Source organism: Callithrix jacchus, chromosome 7 (genome assembly GCF_049354715.1).
Source record: "Callithrix jacchus isolate 240 chromosome 7, calJac240_pri, whole genome shotgun sequence".
NCBI classification, from domain to species: domain Eukaryota; kingdom Metazoa; phylum Chordata; class Mammalia; order Primates; family Cebidae; genus Callithrix; species Callithrix jacchus.
Genome location: NC_133508.1, coordinates 72392691 through 72418518, shown reverse-complemented (window position 1 = coordinate 72418518; position 25828 = coordinate 72392691). Strand labels below are relative to the sequence as shown.

The 25828-nt window shown below is 42.4% G+C and overlaps 1 protein-coding gene across 2 annotated transcripts in view; it reads right to left on the bottom strand.

Moving 5' to 3' along the window:
• The window catches only part of AGO4 (argonaute RISC component 4), a 49088-nt gene extending 24739 nt beyond the window's left edge, over positions 1 to 24349 (bottom strand). Inside the window, exons 1-12 of one of the 2 annotated variants that reach the window (XM_017974556.4) lie at positions 23919 to 24349; positions 16389 to 16554; positions 13547 to 13667; positions 9133 to 9314; positions 8809 to 8945; positions 8569 to 8703; positions 7479 to 7566; positions 2495 to 2642; positions 2133 to 2252; positions 1879 to 2007; positions 1504 to 1637; positions 242 to 426 (exon numbers count right to left, since the gene is read on the bottom strand). In XM_017974556.4, coding sequence (XP_017830045.1) covers positions 242 to 426; positions 1504 to 1637; positions 1879 to 2007; positions 2133 to 2252; positions 2495 to 2642; positions 7479 to 7566; positions 8569 to 8703; positions 8809 to 8945; positions 9133 to 9314; positions 13547 to 13667; positions 16389 to 16554; positions 23919 to 23937 — 1564 coding nt within the window. In that variant the 5' untranslated portion in view covers positions 23938 to 24349. The remainder of the gene's footprint in view (positions 1 to 241; positions 427 to 1503; positions 1638 to 1878; positions 2008 to 2132; positions 2253 to 2494; positions 2643 to 7478; positions 7567 to 8568; positions 8704 to 8808; positions 8946 to 9132; positions 9315 to 13546; positions 13668 to 16388; positions 16555 to 23918) is intronic. The other variant, XM_035250789.3, reaches the window with a different exon arrangement.
• Between the last annotated feature and the right edge of the window lie 1479 nt (positions 24350 to 25828).

Here is a 25828-nt window from a genome sequence, read left to right as displayed (position 1 = left end):
AAAGAATGTGGGGCCAGCAACATTCCAAATAGCAGCTGCTCTACCAAGCTGGGTCCCCAAGTGGAGATGACATGATGACACAGAGCAGAGGCAGTAGTCTACCCTTATGGACGCATGACAGGAGCAAGAAACAAATCTTTGTTGTTGTGAACCCCTGAGACTGCAGCATAATCTAGCTTATCCTGACTGTTATATCTATTGCTTGAAATCATCCCTCAGTCAGCATGAAAAGGGTCCATACCATATACTGGTGTCTTTCCAGGCAGGATAACCACAATTAGCTGTAGGCCCACGTACGTCATTTTCAGGTGTTTAAACATGGGCTCCACGCTGTCTGCACCTTGTGCATACTTGCAGAAACATGGCTGACCCTGGATGGGCATTCCTGCATCCTTAGAGATTTTACGCAGCTGGTCGGTGAAACTCCTGTTAAAATAGAACCAGTAGCACAGTTGTTTCATTTCAGAGTACAATCCTCACATTAATTTTCCTCTGAAATACTTCTTCCAGTTTTGTAAATTCTTAGCCAAATTTAGTAACAAATAAACAAATAAAAATCTTTAACTGGTTGCCAAAAAATAGACTGGCAATTGCAATTAAACAGACGAATCTGTATTATTAAGCTATCAGATTATCAATTGAAATTTTTAAATAATTATGCCCAGCTGGACTAGAATAGCATTGCTGTTCAAAAATCTTTTAAACATTCAAATCAATAATTCTGGACCGAAGAAAAGCAGGGTCAAAATTTCAGGTAACATGCTTTTTGGTAAGCCTGGTATAAAAATAGCTGGGTAAGCTTGTGCTCAACTGAGAACACAGAAACATGCTATTACAAAATTAGTGTATTTAGGACTACATTCAAACTTGGAATTGATTTGGTTCAATAAAAATGTCAAAAGAAATCATCACTCAAAAAAAGCAAAATTCACTTGGAAGTTTTAAATTTTAGATTTAAGAAGTTACTTCAATCTATGTATAAAGCTTTCAGAATATTCCTTTGGTGTATTTGCCAATATTTTATAGAATTCCTTTCTTTCACTCTAGTTCCCTTTTCTTTTTTTTCCACTCTTCTCACTAACATCTTTTATATAGATAGCTGCATCTGTAAGCTGTGAACCTACTCTTAGCCAGTGACTTTGCAATAAAACAAGCTCATTAGTAAATTATCACGATTGAAAGTAAGCTAGTTTTTATCTTAGCTGAAAAGATACAATTAATACCAAAGGGAGCTTCAGTAAGAACTCAAGAATTTGCTGACCAACATTGCCTCAGCCTTGTTGCTCTCCAATTTCTGCTCTACATGTAAGGAAGCTGAGTCAGATTCTTAATGTAATTCCCAAGTTTGCAAATTACTATAATACAAGGTCTTTTTCATATAGCCAGATGGTGTCACTATGGGAGTCAGGGATTTAGTGCCAGTGCACACAGCACATTCACATAAAGACAGTATTTTCATATCTGGAAGGGATACTACTCAGCTGAAAATATGAAGATACTCACTTTAGTAAATCTTCCCTACATTGTTTCTGAGGTGCAAAACAAGCAACTGCCCAAACTTTAATTTCAATGCCAGCATAAAACTGCTTTCCTCGCATGTCCCAGACACCCTGGTTGGGTGTGGCTACTGTTTTATTCTTTGAAGAAAAAAAGAAGAAGAAGAAGAAACAAAAGAAAGAGAAAAGACATTACAATCTAAGGCCATTTTACGGTTGACAAGTAAATAAACAAAATTCCATTAGGTATGAGCCAGAACACAAAAGACAATAGTGAACAAAATTATGGGTAAATTCAGTAGCGGTGCAGTAGAAAAACCCTGGATTATTCTCTTTTTGATTGGTGGTGGGAGAAGCTTGCTGAATTAAATAAAAAGCTTACCCGGCCTCCGTATTGCAGCATTGGTGCTGGAAGTACCCTGCCTGTGAGCTCTGTCATTTCATTGTGGACAACAATACCAAATTCTTTAAGGTATGGATCAGGTCCACCCACCATACTGTTGCTCTTCACCTAAAGAACAGGAAAGCCTGCGTATATAAAAACCAAAGAGTAACTGTGTCCCAGGAGGAGTTTTCTATTCTTTTGTTTTTTGTCATCTCAAAGCTAGCTCATCTTGAAGACCATGCCTTACTGACCAGTCTACTGATCTCTTCCTGTCTGTCAGGAGCAGATCTTGCTGTAGCTTTGATCATTGTGGAAGTCTGATTGTCTGTGAGCTTCTTTATACATCGCTGTCCTGCCACTATGTTACAGACCTGCCAAGAGGCAAAGAGAAGTTAGTTTGTGTAAAGGGTTCTACATCGTAAGCCTTTGCTAAACCATATATTACATCCTCCATTTCCAGAAAAATAAAAATTTGGTTATATGGTGAAATCATCTGCTAAAAATATTTTAGAAATTAACACTAAATTTCACTGCTAGTTTAGAACTCTACTTATCAATATGTATGCATTCAAGAGATCAGCAAATTGGCAAAAAAAAATTTAATTTAGCTTACCTCGAGTGGCAGGTATGTATGCTTTTGTTCTTGTCCCACTTGGAGACAGGGAAGATGGGGGTATTTCAGCTGCAGACTATACTTTTGCTTAAAATATTGAGCTACTGTACATTCCATAGCTTGACCGTTTTCTAGCTGTAAAGGAAAACTATAGGAGAGAATGTCTTTTTTAGAATATTTCTTCAAGTTCTTTTTTTGTTTGTTTTTTTGAGACAGTGTCTCACTCTGTTGCCCAGGCTGGAGTGCAGTGGCATGATCTCAGCTCACTGTAACCTCTGCCTTCCGGTGTCAAGTGATTCTCCTGCCTCAGCCTCTTGAGTAGCTGTGATTATAGGTGCCTGCCACCATCTCTGGCTAATTTTTGTAGTTTTAGTAGAGATGGGATTTCACCATGTTGGCCAGGCTGGTCTTAAACTCCGGACCTCAAATGATCCTCCCACCTCGGCCTCCCAAAGTACTGGAACTATAGGCATGAGCCACTGTGCCCGGCCAAGTTCTTTCTTTTCTAAACAATAAACAAAGCCTACCAACAATTCCTACCTTCATCAGTCACTTAAAAAACAAAAGTCAATCTTTTTTTTTTTTTTTGAGACAGATACTGGCTCTGTTGCCCAGGCTGGAGTGCAGTGGCATCATCTTGATTCACTAATCTCCGCCTCCCGGGTTCAAGCGATTCTCTTGCCTCAGCCTTCCCAGTAGCTGGAATTACAGGTGCCTGCCACCACACTAATTTTTGTATTCTTAGTAGAGACAGGGTTTCACCATGTTGGCCAGCCTGTTTTTCCTCTTGAACTCCTGACCTCAGGTGATCCACTGGCCTTGGCCTCCCAAAGTGCTGGGATCACAGCCGAAAAACAAAAGTTAATATTTATTTGAGCATTTTCACTTAAGTAAGTTTAGTATCTAACTAGAACAACAATTCTATTGAAATTTTCCATGTTTATTAAAGCTAGGATGAAAAGAAATTTAATTAAAATTTAAAAAGAATTTAAAAAAATAACTTTAAGCAAAAAGATACTGCAGAACCAGAATATACATAGACTCACTTGAGGTCAGGTAACACCTACAGGTACAAATACAACCTCATGCTGGCTTTAAATTAACATAAGGACTTGGAGTAATCCATGTAGGTGTTTTGTTCCCTTAAGATAACTTTTTGTAAAATGAGTGTAGCATAGTTATTGGGACCACATTTTTAGATTCCTTAATTTTCAGATCCTAAAACTAGAACAAATACATGTGGATCTGGAGATAACAAGACCAAATACATGAAGCTGAGACTGTGCCAGAATAGTTGGCATAATTAAGAGACTCTTTGGCTTTTCCAGTGGGCAAATTATCTCAACTACTTAGCAGAATAATAACTTTAATCTTTCTTTCTTCCTTTCTTTCCTTCCTTCTTTCTTTCCTTCCTTCTTTCTTTCTTTCTTCCTTCTTTCCTTCTTTCTTTCTTTCCTTTCTTTCTTCTTTCTTTCTTTTTCCCTTCCTTCCCTTCCTTCCCTTCCTTCCCTTCCTTCCCTTCCTTCCTTCCTTCCTTCCTTCTTTCCTTCTTTCTTCTCTTTCTTCCCTTCCTTCCTTCCTTCCTTCCTTCCTTCCTTCCTTCCTTCCTTCCTTCCTTCCTTCCTTCCTTCCTTCCTTTCTCTCTCTCTCTCTCTCTCTCTCTCTCTCTCTCTCTCTCTCTCTCTTTCTTTCTTTCTTTCTGACAAAGTCTTGCTCTGTCAGTTAGGCTGGAGTGCAGTGGCATGATTTTGGCTTACTGCAACCTCTACCACCTGGTCTCAAGCAATTCTTCCACCTCAGCCTCACAGCTAGCTAGGACAAATGCTCGGCCAGTTTTTTGTGTTTTTCGTAGAGGGGTTTCACCACATTGCCCAGGCTGGTCTTGAACTCCTAGGCTCAAGAAATCCTCCTTCCTCAGCCTCCCAAAGTGTTGGAATTATAGTCGTCAGCCACCATGCCAGGTCTTAATCTTGCTTTTTTTTTGAGATGGAGTCTTACCCTATTGCCCATGCTGGAGTGCAATCTCTTGGCTCACTGCAACCTCTGCCTCCTGGGTTCAAGTGGTTTTTCTGCTTCAGCCTCCTGAGTAGCTGGGATTACAGGCATCTGCCAATGTGCCTGCCACCACGCCTGGCTAATTTTTGTATTTTAGTAGAGACAGGGTTTTACTATGTTGGCCAGGCTGGTCTCGAACTCCTGATGTCTAGTGATCTGCCTGCCTCAGCCTCCCAAAATGGTGGGATTAGAGGCATGAGCCACTGTGCCCAGCCTATTAATTTTGCTTTCTTAAATGTCACAGCCTTACAAAGTAATTGTGCAGTAAGCGTCATCTATGTGATATTTCAATATGTGTACTATAATCTTTCAGCAAAGATTATCTGTAAGTCTAATTATTCTGATAGGGTTACGTAAAATAATTAAACAATGAAAAGGGCACAGTTCTTGAACAAATACTACAATTCTCAACAGTGACTTCATAAGGTTTTGGTAACTTTTTTTTTCCTGAGAAAGAAGTCAATGGTATAATATAAATAATACATGAAACACCACTTTACAACTGTTAAGAGATTCATGTAGTGGGTACATGAGGTCATACTGAAGAATTTATTCAACTCAGACTGAAATAATATACTTTATTTATCCAGAAGTCACCTGAAAATTTCAACTATCTAGACAAAGCCCTAGATTTTGATATGCACTAAAGTTTGAAAATTAAGAATCATGAATCTAAAACAAAGTCAGACTAGAACGTAAGCAAAAAACGGTGTATGGGTGGAGGCTGAGTAACCAAAATAATATAAAGTGTAGTAAAGTATATACTATATATTTAACTCTTTATTTAGAAAAGCCAATATTTATGTTTATGTCAGACATAAGTTTAATGATCTTGATTACAAGAATGCGACACAAACACACAGTAATTTTTAAAGCACTTTGACATATACTGTCTGTCTCACTTAGGCACCATTCTTAGTAGATTAGAAATGTTGGGTGGAGCTGAGTGCGGTGGCTCATGCCTGTAATCCCAGCACTTTGGGAGGCCGAGGCAGTTGGATCACGAGGTCAGGAGATCAAGATCATCCTGGCTAATAGAGTGAAACCCCATCTCTACTAAAAATACAAAAAATTAGCCCAGTGTGGTGGATGCGCCAGTAGTCCCAGCTACTCGGAAGGCTGAGGCATGAGAATCGCTTGAACCCAGGAGACCAAGGTTGCGGTGAGCCAAGATTATATCTGTCTTGCCTGGGCGACAGAGCAAGAATCCGTCTCAAAAAAAAAAAAAAAGTCTTGGGTGATTAGGAAAATGAGATTTGGGAAATGGGAAGGAGTATGCTGCTGGAGGATGCCATAGATACCCCCCAACAGCTGGAAGAAGTGACAGCTACCTACAAAGGGAGGGAGAGAAATCCACACAAAACACAAAGCAATAGATGTCTTCTCCCAGCCTGGGCAACACAGTGGGACCCTATCTCTATTAAAAATACAAAAATTAGCAGCTGGGTGTGGTGGCTCATGCCTGTAATCCCAACATTTTGGGAGGCCAAGGTGGGTGTATCACCTAAGGTTGCAAATTCGAGACCAGACTGACCGACATGGAAAAAAACCCATCTCTACTAAAAAAATACAAAATTAGCCGGGCGTGGTGGTACATGCCTATAATCCCAGCTACTCAGGAGGCTGAGGCAGGAGAATCACCTGAATCCATGAGGCAGAGGTTGCACAGAGCCTAGATCTCACCATTGCACTCCAGCCTGGGCAACAAGAGTGAAACTCCATCTCAAAAAAAAAAAAAAAAACTAGCCAGGCATGGTGGCATGTGCCTATAGTCCCAGCTACTCAGGCGGCTAAGGTGGGAGGACTGACTGAGCCCAGGAGATTGAGGCTGCAGTGGGCCATGGTGCCAAGCACTGTGTGTGTATGTGTGTGTGTGTGTGTGTGTGTGTGTGTGTGTGTATTTGTATTTTCCTAGAAGAGAGAGATACATGTATATAATGTCTTCTCATATTTTATTTACATATGTCTTCTCTGATAGCCTTTATATGATATCTAGGCCTTTATATGACATCATGAACTTTCGGGCCATGTATTAAGAATTACAACAGTAGGCTGGATGTGCTGGCTCATACCTGTAGTCCCAGCACTTTGGGAGGCTGAGGTGGGTGAACTGTTTGAGTCCAGGAATTAAAAGACCAGACTGGGCAACATAGCAAAACCCCACCTCTACAAAAAAAAAAAAAATTAGGCAAGTGTGGTAGTGTACACTTGTAGTCCCACTACTTGGAAGTCGGAGGTGGGAGGTTCACTTGAGTCCAGGAGGTGACAGAGTGAGACCCTGTCTCCAAAAGGAAAAAAAAAAAAGAATGGCAACAGTATAATAAAAAACACTTATAATGACTCTGCATTATTAAATAAAAAGATTACATAAAACATAAATTAAAGTTAATCTATGTTTAACAGACTCTACTTAAGAGGTAAATTGAATTAAAAGCATGGAATGTGTTTTATAAATATCTCTACCAAAAAATATTCAGAAAATATTTTAAAACTTTGGTGTTAAAAGCAAAGATTCTGGTGATCTTGAAAATTTCAGTCTGAGGTAACCAATTTTTTTTTTTTTTTTGAGATGGAGTTTTGCTCTGTCACCCAGGCTGGAGTGCAATGTTGTGATCTCGGCTCACTGCAACCTTTGCCTCCCGAGTTCAAGCTATTCTCCTGTGTCAGCCTCCCAAGTAGCTGGGATTACAGGTGCCTGCCACCACATCTGGCTAATTTATGTAGTTTTTAGCAGAGATGAGGTTTCACCATGTTGGCCAGGCTGGTCTCGAACTCTTGACCTCAGATGATCTGCCTGTCTCGGCCTCCCAAAGTGCTGGGATACAGGTGTGAGCCACCTTGCCCAGCCAAGATAACCAATTTCTTAAGTGATTACAGTAGCTCAGTTACTAAAAATGTAATTGTATTATTTTAGATGTGGTTAACATACGTTTGATGACTGGCTGGCCGTCTAGTCACATTACAAACTCGATATTTTCGTTTCATCTGTCCACAGTGGGTCACCTCAACTTTGAGACCTGAAATTTTTTTAAAAGGCAAAACATCAGTTAATTAAAATCACAGTGACAAAAACAGATTCAAATGTTGTCTTCAAAATAGCATAACATTGTACAGGATAAAAATTGCAAGAATATGGGGACAATTTCATCATTACAGGCAAAAAACCTGAGCTAAGCAGAATAATTAGAACTTAGATGACGTAAGATGTTTAGTCTACTTTAGTTTATTAATTCATCTAATATTTTTTTTTTTTGAGGCAGAGTTTTGCTCTTGTTGCCCAGGCTGGAGGGCAATGGCACAATCTCGGCTCACCACAACCTCTGCCTCCCAGGTTCAAGTAATTCTCCTGCCCTCAGCCCGAGTAGCTGGGATTACAGGCATCCACCACAATGCCCGGATGATTTTTTTGTAGAGACAGAGTTTCTCCATGTTGGTCAGGCTCCCAAACCTGACTCCCGGGTCTGGTCTCAAACTCCCAACCTCAGGTTATTGGCCCGCCTCAGCCCCCCAAAGTGCTGGGATTACAGGCATGAGCCACCACGCCCGGCCCCAGTAAATATTTATTAAGCATCAACTATGTTCTAATGCTTATTCTCAGGTCTGGAGACAGCTTTCATGAAGCTTATATTCTAATGAGAGAAGCTAACTAATAACAAGTAAAGAAGAAAAGAAATTCCCGAAGGATAATAAATGAATTTGTTACTTTATCAAAATGGAAGTTTTTAAGTGGGTAAGGGTAGCATTTACTGAGTGCCTGATATGTGACAAGTACTATGCTAGAAAGCTTTATAATCCTAATTGCATTTGATTCTCACAACAACTGTATAAGGTATATATTATTATCTTTACCTTAGAGATGAATACACTAAGGTCCACAGTGGTTAAGAAACTTGACCAAGGTCCCACTGATAGAACTGGTTGGCCTGAGACTGAAGCCCAGGTCTGTTTGACTCCAAAGCTCAGGCTCCTTGCAGCATGCTAAGCTACTTCTCCAAGACTACATTAATGCAAATACTTACCTCTGATTTCTTTAGTAAACTTGACACGCTGGGAATCTGTTAGAGGTTTGGTCTGTTCATTGATGTTCTGAATGTCTAAAACCTCACACATGAACTCAATGATAGGCTGGGCCCGGTAGAAAGCAGTTGCAGATACTAACAAACAGAGAAGGATACTTAACTTCAGGGAAAAGGGAAGGGCCAAAACAAGTGAAAAAAAAAAACCAGCCCAAAGAGTTAATGAATAGAGTTCCAGCCTACCATCAATGTTGAGCATCATATTCCACATAGCAGGTCTCACAGACTGATGAAAACCAAACCAGACCTCCCTGCCCCCACCCAGAGGGTGGTAGTAACCTTCAGGGGGTGAGAAAAAGGAACGGCCCACTGGGGTGTACCTGAAGAAATAAGAGTTTGCATGTGTCACATTAAACAGGCGAAAGATCTTTCGTTTCACTCTCAACTCTGGGAACTGAAATCAAATTTGAACTATGACTTATACAGAAATTTTTCAATGGCTCCAGTGCAACCTACCAAAAAAGTCCGACATCATTTGTAGGAAATAATCCAAACCAAGGTACTAACCTCATGGAGGGAAGGTGTCTTGTGATAACGTCAAGTGCTTGTACTGAGTCATCTGGGACTTCATTCAAGTGCCCAGCCAAAGCTTCTAAAAGCAACTGAAGGCTCACAACTGACACCCACTGAACAGATACTTTAAAGGTTTGGTCTTTACCCTCGCCTGGAAGAGTCACCTCCATATCAACCTAAGGAAAAAAATAGATGAATAAAAACATACATTTTTTTTTTTCTTTTGAGAAAGTCTCGCTCTGTCGCCCAGGCTGAAATGCAGTGGTGCCATCTCAGCTCACCACAACCTCCACCTCCTGGCTTTAAGCAATTCTCCTGCCTCAGCCTCCCGAGTAGCTGGGAGTACAGGCATGTGCCACCATGCCTGGTTAATTTTTGTATTTTTAGTAGAGACGGGGTTTCACCACGTTGGCCAGGATGGTCTTGATCTCCTGACCTCACAATCTGCCTGCCTCGGTCTCCCAAAGTGCTGGGATTACAGGTGTGAGCCACGGTGCCTGGACAAACATATATGTTTACAATGGCTGTGGGAAAGATCCCAAGAATATGCAGTGTGATATACATATAAGGATATTTCTTTTAACTTTTTTTTGCAATTGGATAACATTGGAAACAACTTAAGTGTCCATGAATAGGGAAGTAATTTAATATGCAATATTATACAGCAGTGAAAAAATCAGGTAGATGTTACAACATGGATGAACCTTGACAACATTATGGTAAATGAAACAAGCCAGATACAAAAAGGCAAATATTATATGGCCAGGTGCAGTGGTCACACCTGTAATCTCAGCCCTTTGGCAGGCCAAGGTGGGTGGATCACGAGGTCAGAAGCCTGAGACCAGCCTGACTAACATGGTGAAACCGCATCTCTACTAAAAATACAAAACTTAGCCGGACATGGTGGTGCGCTTGTACTCCCAGCTACTCAGGAGGCTGAGGCAGGAGAATTGCTTGAATCTGGGAAGCAGAGGTTGCAGTGAGCCAAGATAGCGCCACTGCATTCCAGCCTGGGCAACAGGGCAAGACTCCCCCTAAAAAAAAAAAAAAAAAAAAAAAGGCAAATATTTTATGATTCTATTTCTACAAAGTACATTGAATAGTCAAATTTATCGAGACAGAAAGTAGAAGAGTGGTTACCAGGGGCAGTAGCTTATGGGGAATTATTGTTTAATAGGCACAGAGTTTCTGTTTGGAATGATGAAAGGTTCTGAAAATGGATAGTGATGATGGATGTACAACAATGTGAATGTACATAATGCCATTAAACTGTAACATAACATTGTAATTTTTTAAAGACAGGATCCTGCTCTGTCATCCAAGCTGGAGTGCAGTGGATTTATTGCAGTCTCAAAGCCCTGGGCTCAAGGGTTCCTCCCACTTTAGCCTCCCGAGTAGCTGGGACTACAGGTGCACACCACCATGCCTGGTTAATTAAAAAACTTTTTGATAAGATGGGTCTCCCTGTGTTACTCAGGCTGGTCTCAAACTACTGGGTGAAGTACTACACCAAGCCCAAAATAATAAATTTTATGTTATATATTATTTTACAACAACAAAAAACTTAAATTTGAAAAAAAAATAAGGTAGCTATAAATGTACAGAAATGGAAAGATCGTTCAGGCATATTGTTAAATGAAAAGTAAATCATAGAATGACATGCAAAACAGTAAGAATGCACATAAACATATGTATAAATTGCTAATATACATAACATCTAAAAAGATACATACCAAGCTACTATAGTAGTTTCCTTTGAAAAGAAAAATGGAATTGAGGGTGCAGATAAGTGGGGGAGGCAGTAAATCACAGCATTTCTAGATTGTCTGGATAAGTTTATTATGAGCATATGTTCACACAGTACTTTTCTAATTTAAAAAATAAATGTTTAGAAAAGTATTGTGCTACTATAATCTATTTTCATTCGTGGATATTATATAGTTTTCTATAATGATAAAACACTGTTGTTCAGATTCAGGTAATACTTTGTTAAAGTACATTGTTAATTGAGAAATTATGTAAAGAAGTTATGTAAAGCACCTAAATCCTAATGCTCATCTTGTTTTCTTTCTTTTTTTTTTTTTTCTTTGAGACGGAGTCTTGCTCTGTCGCCCACCCAGGCAGGATGGAGTGCAATAGTGTGATCTCAGCTCACTGCAAGCTCTACCTTCCAGGTTCAAGTGATTCTCCTGCCTCAGTCTCCTGAGCAGCTGGGACTGCAGGCGCATGCCACCACACCTGGCTAATTTTTGTAATTTTAGTAGAGACAGAGTTGCACCATGTTGGCCAGGATGGTCTCAATCTCCTGACCTCATGATCCCCCTACTGTGGCCTCCCAAAATGCTGGGATTACAGACATGAGCCACTGCGCCCGGCTCTCATTTTCAATTATCAGTTAACTGAGACAACAGAATATGGACAGAATAACAACTCTATCACTATAAAAACAACTCTGGCTGGGCATGGTGGCTCATGCCTGTAATCCCAGCACTTTGGGAGGCTGAGGTGGGTGGATCACCTGGGGCCAGGAGTTTGACACTAGCTTGTCCAATATGGTAAAACTCTGTCTGTACTAAAAATAAAAATAAAAAACGCCAGGTGCAGTAGCTCATGCCTGTAATCCCAGCACTTTGGTAGGCCAAGGTAGGTGGATCACCTGAGGTCAAGAGTTCAAGACCAGCCTGGCCAACATATAGTGAAACCCCTGCCTCTACTAAAAAATACAAAAATGTTCATTATCACTGGTCATTAGAGAAATGCAAATTAAAACTACATTGAGATACTATCCATCTCATGCCAGTTAGAATGGTGATCATTAAAAAGTCAGGAGACAACAGATGCTGGAGAGGATGTGGAGAAACAGAAACGCTTTTATACTCTTCGTGGGAGTGTAAATTAGTTCAACCATTGTCAAAGACAGTGTGGCGATTCCTCGAGGATCTAGAATTAGAAATACCATTTGACCCAGCAATCCCACTACTGGGTATATACCCAAAGAATTATAAATTATTCTATTATAAAGACACATGCACAAATATGTTTATTACAGCACTGTTCACAATAGCAAAGACTTGGAAGCAACCCAAATGCCCATCAATGATAGACTGGATAAAGAAAATGTGTCACATATACACCATAGAATACTATGCAGCCATAAAAAAGGATGAGTTCATGTTCTTTGCAGGGACATGGATGAAGCTGGAAACCATCATTCTCAGCAAACTAACACAAGAACAGAAAACCAAACACTGCATGTTCTTACTCATAAGTGGGAGCTGAACAATGAGAACACATGGACACAGGGAGGGAAACATCACACACTGGAGACTGTTGGGGGCAGGGGGCTGAGGGAGGGATAACATTAGGAAAAATACCTAATGTAGATGATGGGGCGATGGATGCAGCAAACCAGCATGGTATGTCTATACCTATGTAACAAACCTGCATGTTCTGCATATGTACCCCAGAACTTGAAGTACAATTAAAAAATTAAAAAAGGTCGGGTGCGGTGGCTCACACCTGTAATCCCAGCACTTTGGGAGGCAGAGGCGGGCAAATCACAAGGTCAAGAGATCGAGACCATCCTGGCCAGCATGGTGAAACCCCATCTCTACTAAAAATACAAAAAAATTAGCTGGGCATGGTGGCACACACTTGTAGTCCCAGCTACTGGGGAGGTTGAGGCAGGAGAATTGCTTGAACCCAGGAGGCAGAGGTTGCAGTGAGCTGAGATCGCGCCACTGCACTCCACCCTGGCACCTGGCAACGGAGCAAGACTGTCTCAAAAAATAAAAATAAAAAATACAAAAATGAGCTGGGCGTGGTGGCACGCACCTATAGTCCCAGCTACTTGGGAAGCTGAGGCAGAAGAATCGCTTGAACTTAGGAGGTAGAAGTTGGACTAAGCCAAGATTGCTCCACTGCACGTTAGCCTGGGCGACACAGCAAGACTCTGTCTCTCAAGGAAAAAAAATTAACCAGGGGCGGTGGCACATGCCTGTAATCCCAGCTACTCAGGTGGCTGGGGCAGGAGAATCACTTGAACCCAGGAGGGGGAGGTTTCAGTGAGCTGAGACCACGCCACTGCACTTCAGCCTGGGTGACAGAATGCGACTCCATCTCAAACAAAACAAACACACCAAAAAAACCCCTAAGAATTGATGTGTTATTAGAGAAACTTTTCTTTCTGCTCACATTCAGAGTTTTAAAAATTGAAATATGATAGTTCTACATCTTTTTGGGGTACATGTGACATTTTGGGATCAGTATGCAATGTGTAATAATGAAATCAGGGTAATTAGGGTATCATCACCTCAAACATTATTTTTGGGTATGTTGGGAAGAAAAGGAAACATTTTTGTCATGTAAATTACTACCAAATGAACTAAGAATTTCTTTCAACACTTACCCTATCCCGTCCAATCGGCAGTGGATGCGCTGTGTACATGTTTCTTTTGCCATCATACCCAGGCTGCCGATCACCAAATATTTGCATCTTGAAGTGCCGCACCATTGTATCTACTACCTCCCTTCCCAGTAATGGAGATAATGGCAATTAGCTTTCAGAAATGGTGAACAGTAAGAAAAGCATCATCATATCTAAATCATTTAAATTTCAGTTCAATATTACTTAGAAAAAGTAAGAGTTAAGTTTACAATTAATTCAAGTACTTAAAAAAATAGTTAACTAAAGAAAGGTAGCGACAAATATACAAAAACAACGATATGATACCAGAAGTGGGGAATAAAAAGAAAGAGAGAATAACATTTATAATATTCTTTCAATCTCCTCTTTCCAAAATTCTCTCCTATGACAAACACAGCCTTATAAGAATAACCTGGCTGGGCACAGTGACTCATGCCTCTAATCCCAGCACCCTGAGAGGCTGAGGTGGGTAGATCACTTGAGGTCAGGAGCTTGAGAGCAGCCTGACCAACATGGTGAAACTCTGTCTCTACTAAAAATACAAAATTAGCCAGGTGTGGTGGCACATCCCAGCTGTTTGGGAGGCTAAGACAGGAGAATCGCCTGAACCTGGGAGGTGGAGGTTGCAGTGAACAGAGATCGTGCCATTGCACTCCAGCCTGGGTAACAAGAGTGAAACTCAGAAAGGAAGGAAGGAGGGAAGGAGGGAAGAAGGGAAGCAGGGAAGGAGGGAAGGAAGGAAGGAAGGAAGGAGGGAAGGCGGGAAAGACAAAAGGAGGGAAGAGAGGGAGGGACGGAGGGAGTTTGACATGGAGGTACATCACTGAATGATGACAAGTTTGTCATCAAATCAATATCCTGGCTGGGCATGGTGGCTCAGACCTACAACCCCAGCACTTTCAGAGGCTGAGGCAGGTGGATCACTTGAGGTCAGGAGTTTGAGACCAGCCTGGCCAACATGGTGAAACCCAGTCTCTACTAAAAAAAAATATAAAAATTCACTGGGCAAGGTGTAATCCCAGGTATTTGCGAGGCTGAGGCATGAGAATCTCTTGAACTCAGGAGGCAGAGGTTGCAGTGAGCCGAGATCGTACCACTGTACTCCAGCCTGGATGGCAGAGTGAAACTCCGTCTCAAAAAAAAAAAAAAAAAAAAATCAACATCCTTATTCAAGTATATTGGTTTTGGGAAAGAGAATCAGTAGGAATTCAAAAATATGAGGATCAGAAAATCTAAGATGCATGATATACAAACAAATAAGTCACCTCCTTACCTAATGCTAGTGATTTATTATTCTGTATACTATCTTGTCTTATTCCAAAGTGCTTGTCTTATTCCAAGCAGTGTAGACAAGGGAATGTTGTAAAATAGTCTCATTCCAAAAAGATTATTAATATAGCTTCTTTGGTTTTAGAATAAAAGTCTTTTTCTCAATCAAGCATGCAGAGCTTTACTTAAGTGTTCTTGCATATATGCCAGATCATACTGTATGCAGGCCGTGGAATAAATGCAGTGGCAAGGAAAGTGGTGTATAGAATTTAAGATATGGACAGACCAGAGTTTGTGAGATTTTTGAATGCTAGAGTCAATGAAAAGTTAGGTGCTTTGACTTATCAATATTAATGAGTTTCATGTGTGGGAACCATATCTTAAAAGCCAAAATACATCACAACAAGCTAACACATTTATATCACTACAAATGAAATCTGTGGGAAAGTCAGGTTTACAAACCAAATCATGTGACTGAAAAAAATTGATGGAGAGATGTGGTATCGTATAGTCTCCATTTTAAAGAGCTAACTTAAGAACTATACATTTTTATACTAGAAAAGAGTAATTTCTCATCTTATATTCTTAAATGATGACCAAAGAGTTTTACAGTGAAGAGCTACTCTCACATCTGTTTTCACTTAATCTTCATGGCAACCTTGTGAAACAAGTAGGAAAATGATTATGATACTCAAAGAAAAGAAAAGGGCCAGGCGCAGTAGCTCACGCCTATAATCCCAGCACTTTGGGAGTCCGAAGCGGGTGGATCATGAGGTCAAGAGACTGAGACCATCCTGGTCAACAAGGTGAAACCCTGTCTCTACTAAAAATACAAAAATTAGCTGGGCATGGTGGGGCACGCGCCTGTAGTCCCAGCTACTCGGGAGGCTGAGGCAGGAGAATTGCTTGAACCCAGGAGGCGGAGGTTGCAGTGAGCAGAGATCGCACCATTGCACTCCAGTCTGGGTAACAAGAGCGAAACTCCATCTCAAAAAAAAAAAAAGAAAAAGAAAAATTCAGAATGGTCAAGTGACCCATCCCTGGTCACACAATGATTAAGTGGCAGAACTGCATGACCTTGGACAAGTTACTTAATCTTTCACATCTGTTTCTTCATATATAAAATTATAATAATAATAACACTTCCCTTGAAAAGTGGTTAAGCGAGCAAATACACCGAATCTTTATTTATTTATTTATTTACTTTTACTTATTTATTTATACAGTGTTAGGTATAACCCTGACCTGCTCCTGGATATCATTTCAAGAATTGTCCGCTCTCTTAAATCATCAAATTTTTCCTCTTTACTGGATTATTCCCTTCAGCATACAAATATGCTCTAATTTCTCTCATCTTAAAAAAAAAAAAGTAAACTTTCTTAGGACAGGTGCGGTGACTCACACCTGTAATTTGGGAGGCAAACCTGCTATTAAGAAGCCTATCATCTTAGAGAATAACAAACCTTACGTGTTGGATGAATTTAGAGAACAATATGATACAGAAATAAATTACACGCACTTAAATATACAGAAGTTCACTCTTTCTAATCCTTACCTGTTAACTCTACGAGGCCGTTTTTCAGGTTTAATATCCACATCATAGTGATACACATCTATTTTAGGAATCTGAACCTGAAAATGATTGGCTAACAGTCGAATTGGTTTTCCAACAGTTCCAAGGCCAGGACGACGAGGTGGCTGAAACAGGCTAGCCGGAGGTCCTAAAGAGATTGAAAGACATTTGCTGTGCTATTTTTTTTTTTGAGACAGAGTTTCACTTTTCTCCCAGGCTGGAGTGCAGTGGCTGATCCCCACTCACTCCAACCTCCACCTTCTAGTTTCATGCAATTATCCTGCCTCAGCCTCCTGAGTAGCTGGGATTACAGATGCCTGCCACCATGCCCGGCTAATTTTTGTATTTTTAGTAGAGACGGGGTTTCACCATTTTAGCCAGGCTGGTCTCAAACTCATGACCTCATAATCCGCCAACCTCAGCCTCCCAAAGTGCTGGGATTACAGGTGTGAGCCACCATGCCCGGCCTGCTGTGCTATTTATTCTTCTTGTTGTAGATGATGATGATGACGGCTGCAATTATAGAGATCTTATTATTCACTATATGTACTCTAATATAAAGAGTTTGAGATGTCTTTTGACCTAAGGTTCTCTAGATTTCTAAATATTTCGCCATGTTGCTATTATTTTTAATATGAGGACATCAAAATTAGAACGATGAATTCCTCTCAGACATAGGCTACATATAAAATTTTGCATGACCATTAGTAGCTCTATAGCTAGGCTTACAAAATTATATGCATTGTTAAAACCATCTCTAAACTCTGGGGGCCACCATTACCAGAGTTGGAAATTATATATGAATCTCTTACAAATTAGCCTACATTATTATAGATTGTACATATAGAAGATTAAACCACAGCTCTATTATGAATTTATTTGCTAATTTTGATAGTGAAACAATACAAATAAAGTTAGACCTTCTCCTTTATAACTTGATATTTTTGGAACCTGGACAATCTGAGATTTCTGGCTCATAAGGTCTAGTTTATTTCACAGACATTTATTCAGTTACAACATGCCTAACCTGTGCTATGGACTCAGAAAGAAGACAGAGCCCCTTCTTTCAAGGAATGTACAGTCTAGACCAGTGGTTCTCAATCTGGGGCAATTTTGTTCCCCAGGAAACATTTGGCAAATGTCTGGACACATTTTTGGTTGTCACAACCTAAGGAGTGCTGCTAGCATCTAGTGGAAAGGACCCAGGATCCAGCTACACATTCTACAGTGCATAAGACAGACCCCCACAACAAAGATTTACCCTGTCCAAAAAAATATCAATAATACTGAGAAAGAGATTGAGAAACCCTGATGTAGACAGAGTAATCTTTCTATTTTTAAAAAGAAAAGATTCCAAGTTAAAGAAACCTTGCACACTCTCTCCCCTCTAAAAATTTCAATATACATGATCATATTAAATTTTCTAAAAAGTCGTGTAATAAATAAACCTGGTTAACTTTACCTCATCAATTAGCTAATTCCCCCCCACACCCCCACAGAACTCTCTTTCTCTTTGAGATTTGGAACATCTATTAATACTCAGCAGAAAAGGATCTTGTGAAGCATAGTCTGGGAGACACTTATTTAGAGAAAATCTTATGCCTTTTTGATGATAATATCTAGTGGATACCGGCCTAAAAAATAAACATCTTTTCTGGTATGAATAGGCATTGAGCAAAGTGGGCTGTGGTTACAATGGAAAGTTACAACAGTAACTATTACTGGAACGCATTTCGTGGAGAACAAAGACTTCACTAAGGAGAGAAAACTTTGAAGCAAGAAGTTGTTTTGGGCCAGGCGTGTTGGCTCACGCCTGTAATCCCAGCACTTTGGAAGGCCAAGGCAGGCAAATCATCTGAGGTCAGCAGTTTGAGACCAGCCTGGCTAACATGGTGAAACCCCATCTCTACTAAAAATACAAAAATTAGCCAGGCATGGTGGTGGGCTTCTGTAATCCCATCATTCATAAAGCTGAGGCAGGAGAATCACTTGAACTGGGAGGTGGAGTTTGCAGTGAGCTAAAAACACCCCACTGCACTCCAGCTTGGGTGACAGAGGGAGACTCAGTCTAAAAAGAAGTTGTTCTGGTCCAATGTCACTTAGGAAAATTGAGCAAATTATGGTATTTATGGTGACAGATCACCATATTCTAACACTTAAAGTATTAAAAATAGTTTTACATATTAATCAGTCATTTTCCCACTATATTCTACTTATCCTTCAGAATTTGGTTTAGATGTAACCTCCTTGGAAAGCCTTTCCTGACTCTCCCAGACTAGAGGATCCATCCTCTGTGTTCAAAAGACTCTGTATAGGGGAACATGTAAAGCAAGTATAAGAAACCACTTCTGGTTAAGTTACTCTGTCTCCTCCACTAGACTACAAGCTCTTATAAGAAATGAATCTCCTGTTAGTCTTCTCAATATCTAATGCAGCAGCCATCATGTTGTAACAATTCAATAAATGTTGAACTGAACAGTATCAATAATCCCAGATAGAATCTAAACACAGAAATTAAAAAAAAAAAAAAACTCTCTCCTCCCTTCCTTCTCTTTCTCTTTTGTCGTCTTCTTCTTCTTCTTTCTTCTTCTTCTTCTCTTTTTTTTTTAGAGCCAGGGTCTTGCTCTGTTGCCCAGGCTGGAGTGCAGTGGCGGAATCATGGCTAACTGCAGCCTCAACCTCCTGGACTCAACCAATCCTCCCAATTCACCCTCCTGAGTAACTGGAATACTATGCCCAGCTAATTTTTGTATTTTTGGTAGAGACAGGGTTTTGGGGTTTGCTATGTTGCCTAGGCTGGTCTTGAACTCCGGGGCTCAAGAGATCTGCCCACCTTGACCTCCCAAAGTATTGGGATTATAGGTATGAGCCACCGCACTCAGCTGACAATTATTTTTTAATGAAGTAAAAGCACATAATTTATACTAAAAGTATTCTTATTGCTTGGAGTTCTACTTCTAGTGTACAAGGGGACCTATCAATACAACTGATAAGACAATTACAAACAAGGTAACACGGTAAGAAGTAAATAGTAAATAATGTGAGAGGTGATAAACATACTGAATTAACCCAATTAAATCATATAAATAAGTCAACTCTGCATATTTCAAGCTACACTTAAGCAACCACTGTACCATTCATAAAGTTGTAAGAGGCTGGGCACGGTGGCTCATGCTTGTAATCCCAGCACTTTTGAAGGCTGAAGTGGGCAGATCACCTGAGGTCAGGAGTTTGAGACCAGCCTGGCAAACATGGTGAAACCCATCTGTACTAAAAATTCAAAAAGTAGCCAGGTGTGGTGGTGGGCGCCTGTAATCCCAGCTACTTGTGAGACTGAGGCAGGGGGATAGCTTGAACCCGGGGGGGATGGATGTTGCAGTTAGCCAAGATCACACCACTGCAATCCAGACTGGATGACAGAATGAGACTCGTCTTAAAAAACAAAAAAGTTGAAACATAGCTTTATAATAGAAATTTGGAAACAGAAACTTGGATCAGATGACTTGCTTAAGAATATAAAACTTTCAGTTCAACTAGAATCCAAATCTCCTAATTCCCAGCCCAGCACTTTTTTTTCCCCAATATACTTCATAATTCTGTGATATGGATTCTTAGCTAAAGTACTTTATATCAAAGGGGCAGAGGCAGAAGAATTGAAAGAAAAACAATTAAGAAGTGGCAGAAAGTAAATATTATTTGTATATCCTTTCCTTGGCAAGAGAGAAAAGTTAGAAGGTGAGTGAACACTTCTTTAATAAGCTTAGATTTAGTTGGAAAATTATAAAAAAGCGAATTTCTTTTTTCTTTTATTTCTTTCTTTTTTTATAATTTGGCCTAACAACAGACATTTATTTCTGCAGCTCTGAAAGCTGGGGAAAGGCTGGTTTATTAGAATTTAGCCAGCCATCTACTTAACGAAGCAATAAAGCACAGTGGCTAAAGCTCTGGAAACAGATTATCTGGGGTGCAATCCTGGTCTCACCACTCTTCGCCTCTCTGCATCTCAGTTTTCTCATTTATGAAATGGGCATGTTTGTGAGCATCTATCCCTCGAGATGATATATATTAAAGGTTTAACATAGTGCCTTGCATAGTAAGTGCTCAGTAAATGTTAGCTATTATGATTGCATTTGTAAATGTTATAGTCACAGTCAGTGCTCAAAGGTCCCTGAAGTGTTGTTTGTTTGCTATTTTAGATGGAGTCTTGCTCTTTGGCCCAGGCTGGAGTGTAGTGGCTCAATCTTGGCTCACTACAACTTCTGTCTCCGGGGTTCAAGCAAGTCTCCTCCTCAGCCTCCTGAGTAGCTCTGACTGTAGGCGCACACCACCATGCCTAGCTAATGTATATATTATTAGCAGAGACAGGGTTTCACTATGTTCGCCAGGCTGGTCTTGAACTCCTGTCCTCAGGTGATCCACCCACCTTGGCCTCCCAGATGTGAGCCACCATGCCCAGCCCTTGAGGTTTTTGTTATTGTTGTTGTTTGGTTTTTTTTTGTTTGTTTTGTTTTGAGGCAGTCTCTTTTTGAGGTGGGATCTCAGCTCACTGCAGCCCCTGCCTCCTGGGCTCAAGCCATCCTCCCACTTCAGCCACTCAAGTAGCTAGGGCTACAGGATGCCACCATGTCCAGCTTATTTTTGTATTTTTAGTAGAGACAGAGTTTTGACATGTTGGCCAGGCTGGTCTCGAACTCCTGGCATCAAGTGGTCCACCCACCTTGGCTTCCCAAAATGCTTGGATTACAGGCATGAGCCAATGAGCCCAGCTTGGTCCCTGGGTTTTATTTTTGGGGTATCCCTAAAATGTGATGACAAAGTCAGATAACTGCATTCTCTGAAAGGGAAACAAATATGACTTAACATAGAACAGAAAAAGTCAGCCTTAAACGAAGAGAAGATGATTAGAAGTCAAATGACCCAAACTGTTTTTTTGTTTGTTTGTTTTGTTTTGTTTTGTTTTGTTTTGTTTTGTTTTGTTTGAGATGGAGTTTCGCTCTTGTTACCCAGGCTGGAGTGCAATGGCACGATCTCGGCTCACGGCAACCTCCGCCTCCTAGGTTCGGGCAATTCTCTTGCCTCAGCCTTTTCTGAGTAGCTGGGATTACAGGCGCGCGCCACCATGCCCAGCTAATTTTTTGTATTTTTAGTAGAGATGGGGTTTCACCATGTTGACCAGGATGGTCTCGATCTCTTGACCTCGTGATCCACCTGCCTCGGCCTCCCAAAGTGCTGGGATTACAGGCGTGAGCCACCGCGCCTGGCCAAACTCTGGTCTTTATTTCACCACTTGGCCTTTTGAAACTCTGATGAAGCCACTTCATCCTGTCTGAACCTCACTTTTCTCATCTGTAAAATGGGATAGCTACCAGCCTTGCCTACCTCCCAGAGGATCAAATGAGCTAATAGTTACAAAAGCACTTTACGAACTATAAAGTACTGCAAACAACAATTGCCAAAATAAGCGGTGATCTAACTAATTACATTTCTGAGTGTTGTCAGAAACTGAACTGTTTGGGGGGTGGAGGGGGACAGAACAAGACTAGAATGCTTCAAGTGAGGAGGGCACAAAGCACTAGATCCAGGTGTGCTCTGCCAAAGAAGCAGAGAGATTCCCTAGGTTCTAAAAGAGCCTGGATGAATCATCCCACAAGACGATCAACTCCCTTTGCTTTGATTCTATGCTTAGCAGGTAGCTACTTATTAATTGGGTTTCTAAGGTACTGCCACACCAAAAAAGGAGTTTGCTAGAGAGCAGACAGGAAAATATTCCACTCAACAGAAAAGATCTATGTGACATTTTGGCTTATTCATTAGTGGCATATAAATGTGGTTAGTGAGAATTAGTTTTCCACAATCTGAACAATTCTGAGTGGACCCCTAAATTCTCAAACCTTCGAAAGCCAAAATCAAACCAAAAGAAAAAAGAGTCCCTGTGCAGTGCCTAACATCACCAGGTTGATCCTTTCAATGAAATTCAGTTTATGCACACAGTTACACAGTTTCTTTTGATACCAGCTCACAAATGCAACAGTTGTTTCCATTACGAATTACTAGGGGGGAGGGAAGAAACATTTGTTGAGCATCTACAGGCACTAGTCTCTATAATAAGACTTCTCATACAGTCTCATTTCATTCCCTCAACGATCTTACAGAACATAATTATTATTACCCTCCATTTATAGATGAGAAAATGAAAGTTCAAAGGAATTAAGTAATTTGCCCAGGGTCATATAACTATTACATTACTAGATTGAATTTGAACAGAAGTCTGTTACATTCCTAAAGACCTGATCACGTCTTTAGGCAGGGGACAAATCTGAAGTTAACCTAGCATAATACACTGAAGTTTATCAAGTAATATTAATGTGACAAGTCAATTTATTCTTAAAAGGCATATGAAATTTGATTAGGAGGGCCTTTAAACAATACTTTAAGAAGCAAATTAGAGTGGGGTTTAATCACTCAGCTATGCAAACAAGTGCTAAGTCAACATACCTGCCAACTTTGCAAACTCAAATGGCAACCCAAATTTTCTACACACTAAAAAGATGAAACACTCTTTAGGCAGGTAAGGTTTGAATATTAAAGTTAATTCCACCATGGCCCCTAAACCCTGCCCTACTTAGCCAAGGCATTAGAAACCTGTTGGGCTTTGAGGTGGAAGCACCAGGCCCCAATACTCAGGGCACTTTTACAGCCTGGAATGGTTCCCCTGATTTGGATAGAGTGAGAGAAATAACCAGAGGCCATCCATATCCACAACAAATTACAGTTTCCAAAGCACTTTCTCCTTCATTTGATCCTCACAACCACTCATAACCCAATTAGAAGAGAACGCAGGGCACTGAAGCCTGTGCTGGAGCAGACTGACGGGCAACTCCTCTGTCACTCAAAGGCTGGCCTGGACCACTCTGGGACTAACACACAGACTGACAGATAGAGGCACAGGACCATGTTCTTCGGGATATCAGGGCCTTTCAGAAAGGGTGGGCATTTTGTCCCTTGGCCTTCAGAGATCATGAGAGGTGTTCAGATGAAGTTCTTCTTCCTCTTCTGAAGGCTCTGGACCGTCTGCCAGTGCAAAGAAAAATAGGGGTGCGGCCCCAAACCAGGACTATCAGCTGGTAGAAGGTGGCGGGGCCCTTCCTGCTCTGGGCCAGGTCTCCGCACGTACTGGACAGCGGATCGCCCCTTCTGAGGCCCAAATTACCCCTGCCTCGACCCCGGACACGAACCATCTCCCCGAGGTGGGGCCAAGTCTGGCCTCCGCCTGGCGGCAAGGGTCACCTTCCCGAACCTCCCCGCCAGACCTCAGGATCCACCCCGGCTCTGGGCTGGGGCGCGGTCACCACCCCCCAAGGCCCGGGTCAGCTCCCACCACCTAGTACCACGGGGCTTGGGTCCCCTTCCCAGAGGCCTGGCGGCCCAAAGCCGGCGGGGCAACCGGGCAGCGAAAGTCCCGGCCACTGGCCCGGGCCCCGGGCCCCGCCCCGAACCGAACTCGCTACTCACCGGGTCCCAGCGCCTCCATGGCGGCGGCGGGGGCCGCCTCGCCCCGGTCCCCGGCGCCTCCCGCTCCGGGCCCCGCTGCCGCCGCCGCCGCCGCCGCCGCCGCCGCGTAACGCTTGATCTCCGGAATATTGGCGCTGGGGTGGCGCCGCGGAGACGCGGGCGCTGGGCAGGGGGCGGCGGCGGCGCCAGGCCCGGGAACAGGGACCCGGCTCCCGCGGCTCTTCCGGCCTCAACGACAACAAAAACAATCCCTGCCGCCGCCTCCACCGCCACCAACGGGAGCGGGAGCGGGAGCCAGCGCGCGTACCCGCCGGGAGGGGAGGGGGCACAGGGTGCGCGGGCCCGGGGTCCCGGCGGGCGGAGGGGGCGTGCGCGGCCCTGGGCACAGGGATCCACGGAGCCCGGCGTGGGGCGAGACAGGTCGGCCAGACGGGCGCGCACCCGGAGGGGGCAGTCCCCGGTGAACGTGTCGGGCACGCGCCCGCTGTCCCGCTCTGCCCCGTCCGCCCGAGGTGGCCGTCCCGTGGCTAACGGCTCTGGGGGACTACGTGCCATCCCCCCAGGGTATCCGGCAAAAGATCTGGATTCCAGTCTCCCTGACCCAGATTCAGTTGTCCACTTCTGCAGGTGGAAAGTGTAGTGAAATTAACAGGAGCCACCTCTCCTCCCTCCTCCCACCCAGATCGCTTCTGTCATCCTGTCTTTTGGGGTCACCTTAGACCCAGCTGTCCTCCTTCATCCCTTCAACCAGCACCACACACCCAACTTCGTCCCTCTCTGTGCAGCCGGAAGGCACCAGGGGAATGGACCCTGATGAATGATGCATGACAAGCGCCTCAGGTCAGCAAATCACCAGTCACTTTAGAGGAGAAGGGTCTTGGCAGGGCATGGTGGCTCACATCTGTAATCCCAGCACTTTGGGAAGCCGAGGTGGGTGGATCACCTGAGGTCAGGAGTTTGAAATCAGCCTGGACAACATGGTGAAACACCATCTTTACGAAAAATACAAAAAATTAGCCGGGTGTGTTGGTGGGCGCCTGTAATCCCAGCTACTTGGTAGGCTGAGGCAGGAGAATTGCTTGAATCCAGGAGGCAGAGGTTGCAGTGAGCCGAGATCATGTCATTGCACTTCAGCCTAGGGGACTGAGTGTGACTCTGTCTCAAGCGGGGGCGGGGGGGGGGGAAGGTCTTGCTCTCTTGGATGCCTTCCCCTTAGCAGCCAAGTGAGCAGCACCACCTCCAAGGTAGCATGGTCACCCCAGCAGGCCCAGCATCCTTAGGGCTTTCAGTAAGAGCTTTGAGTGGGAGAACACTGAACAACAGGCCAAGAAGTGGTTTCTAGTTAGCAGAATGAAGGAGCCCCTTGTCCACCAGTTGAAAAGGTACAATGAGTGTGTATATGTTGTATTCCTTTGCTAGGGCATAACAAAGCAAAGTATCTCAGACATGGTGGCTTAAACCACAGAAATCTATTTTCTCACAGTTCTGGAGGACATGGTGTAGGCAGGGTTGATTCTTCTGAGGCCTGTCTCCGGCACTTGTAGATGGTGGCCTTCTCCCAGTAACTTCACACGGTCTTCCCTTTGTGCGTATGTGTCCAAATTTCCTCTTCTTGTAAGGATAGCAGTTGTATTAGAGTAGGGCTCACTCTAATGACCTCGTTTTAACTTAATTACCTCTTCAGAGACCCTGTTTCCTTCTACAGTCACATCCTGGGATACTAGAGTTAGGACTTCAATATACAAGTAATTGGAGCTGGGAACAATTTCGGCCTCTGGCATGTGTGGTGGGATATTCATTTGAGCACCTGCCATGTGCAGTCATAGAGCCAGGTAGTTTTTGTATGTATTCATAAAAAATATAAGCATCACGCCCTGGCTATGCATTGTGTTATGGGCTTCTCATGTCAC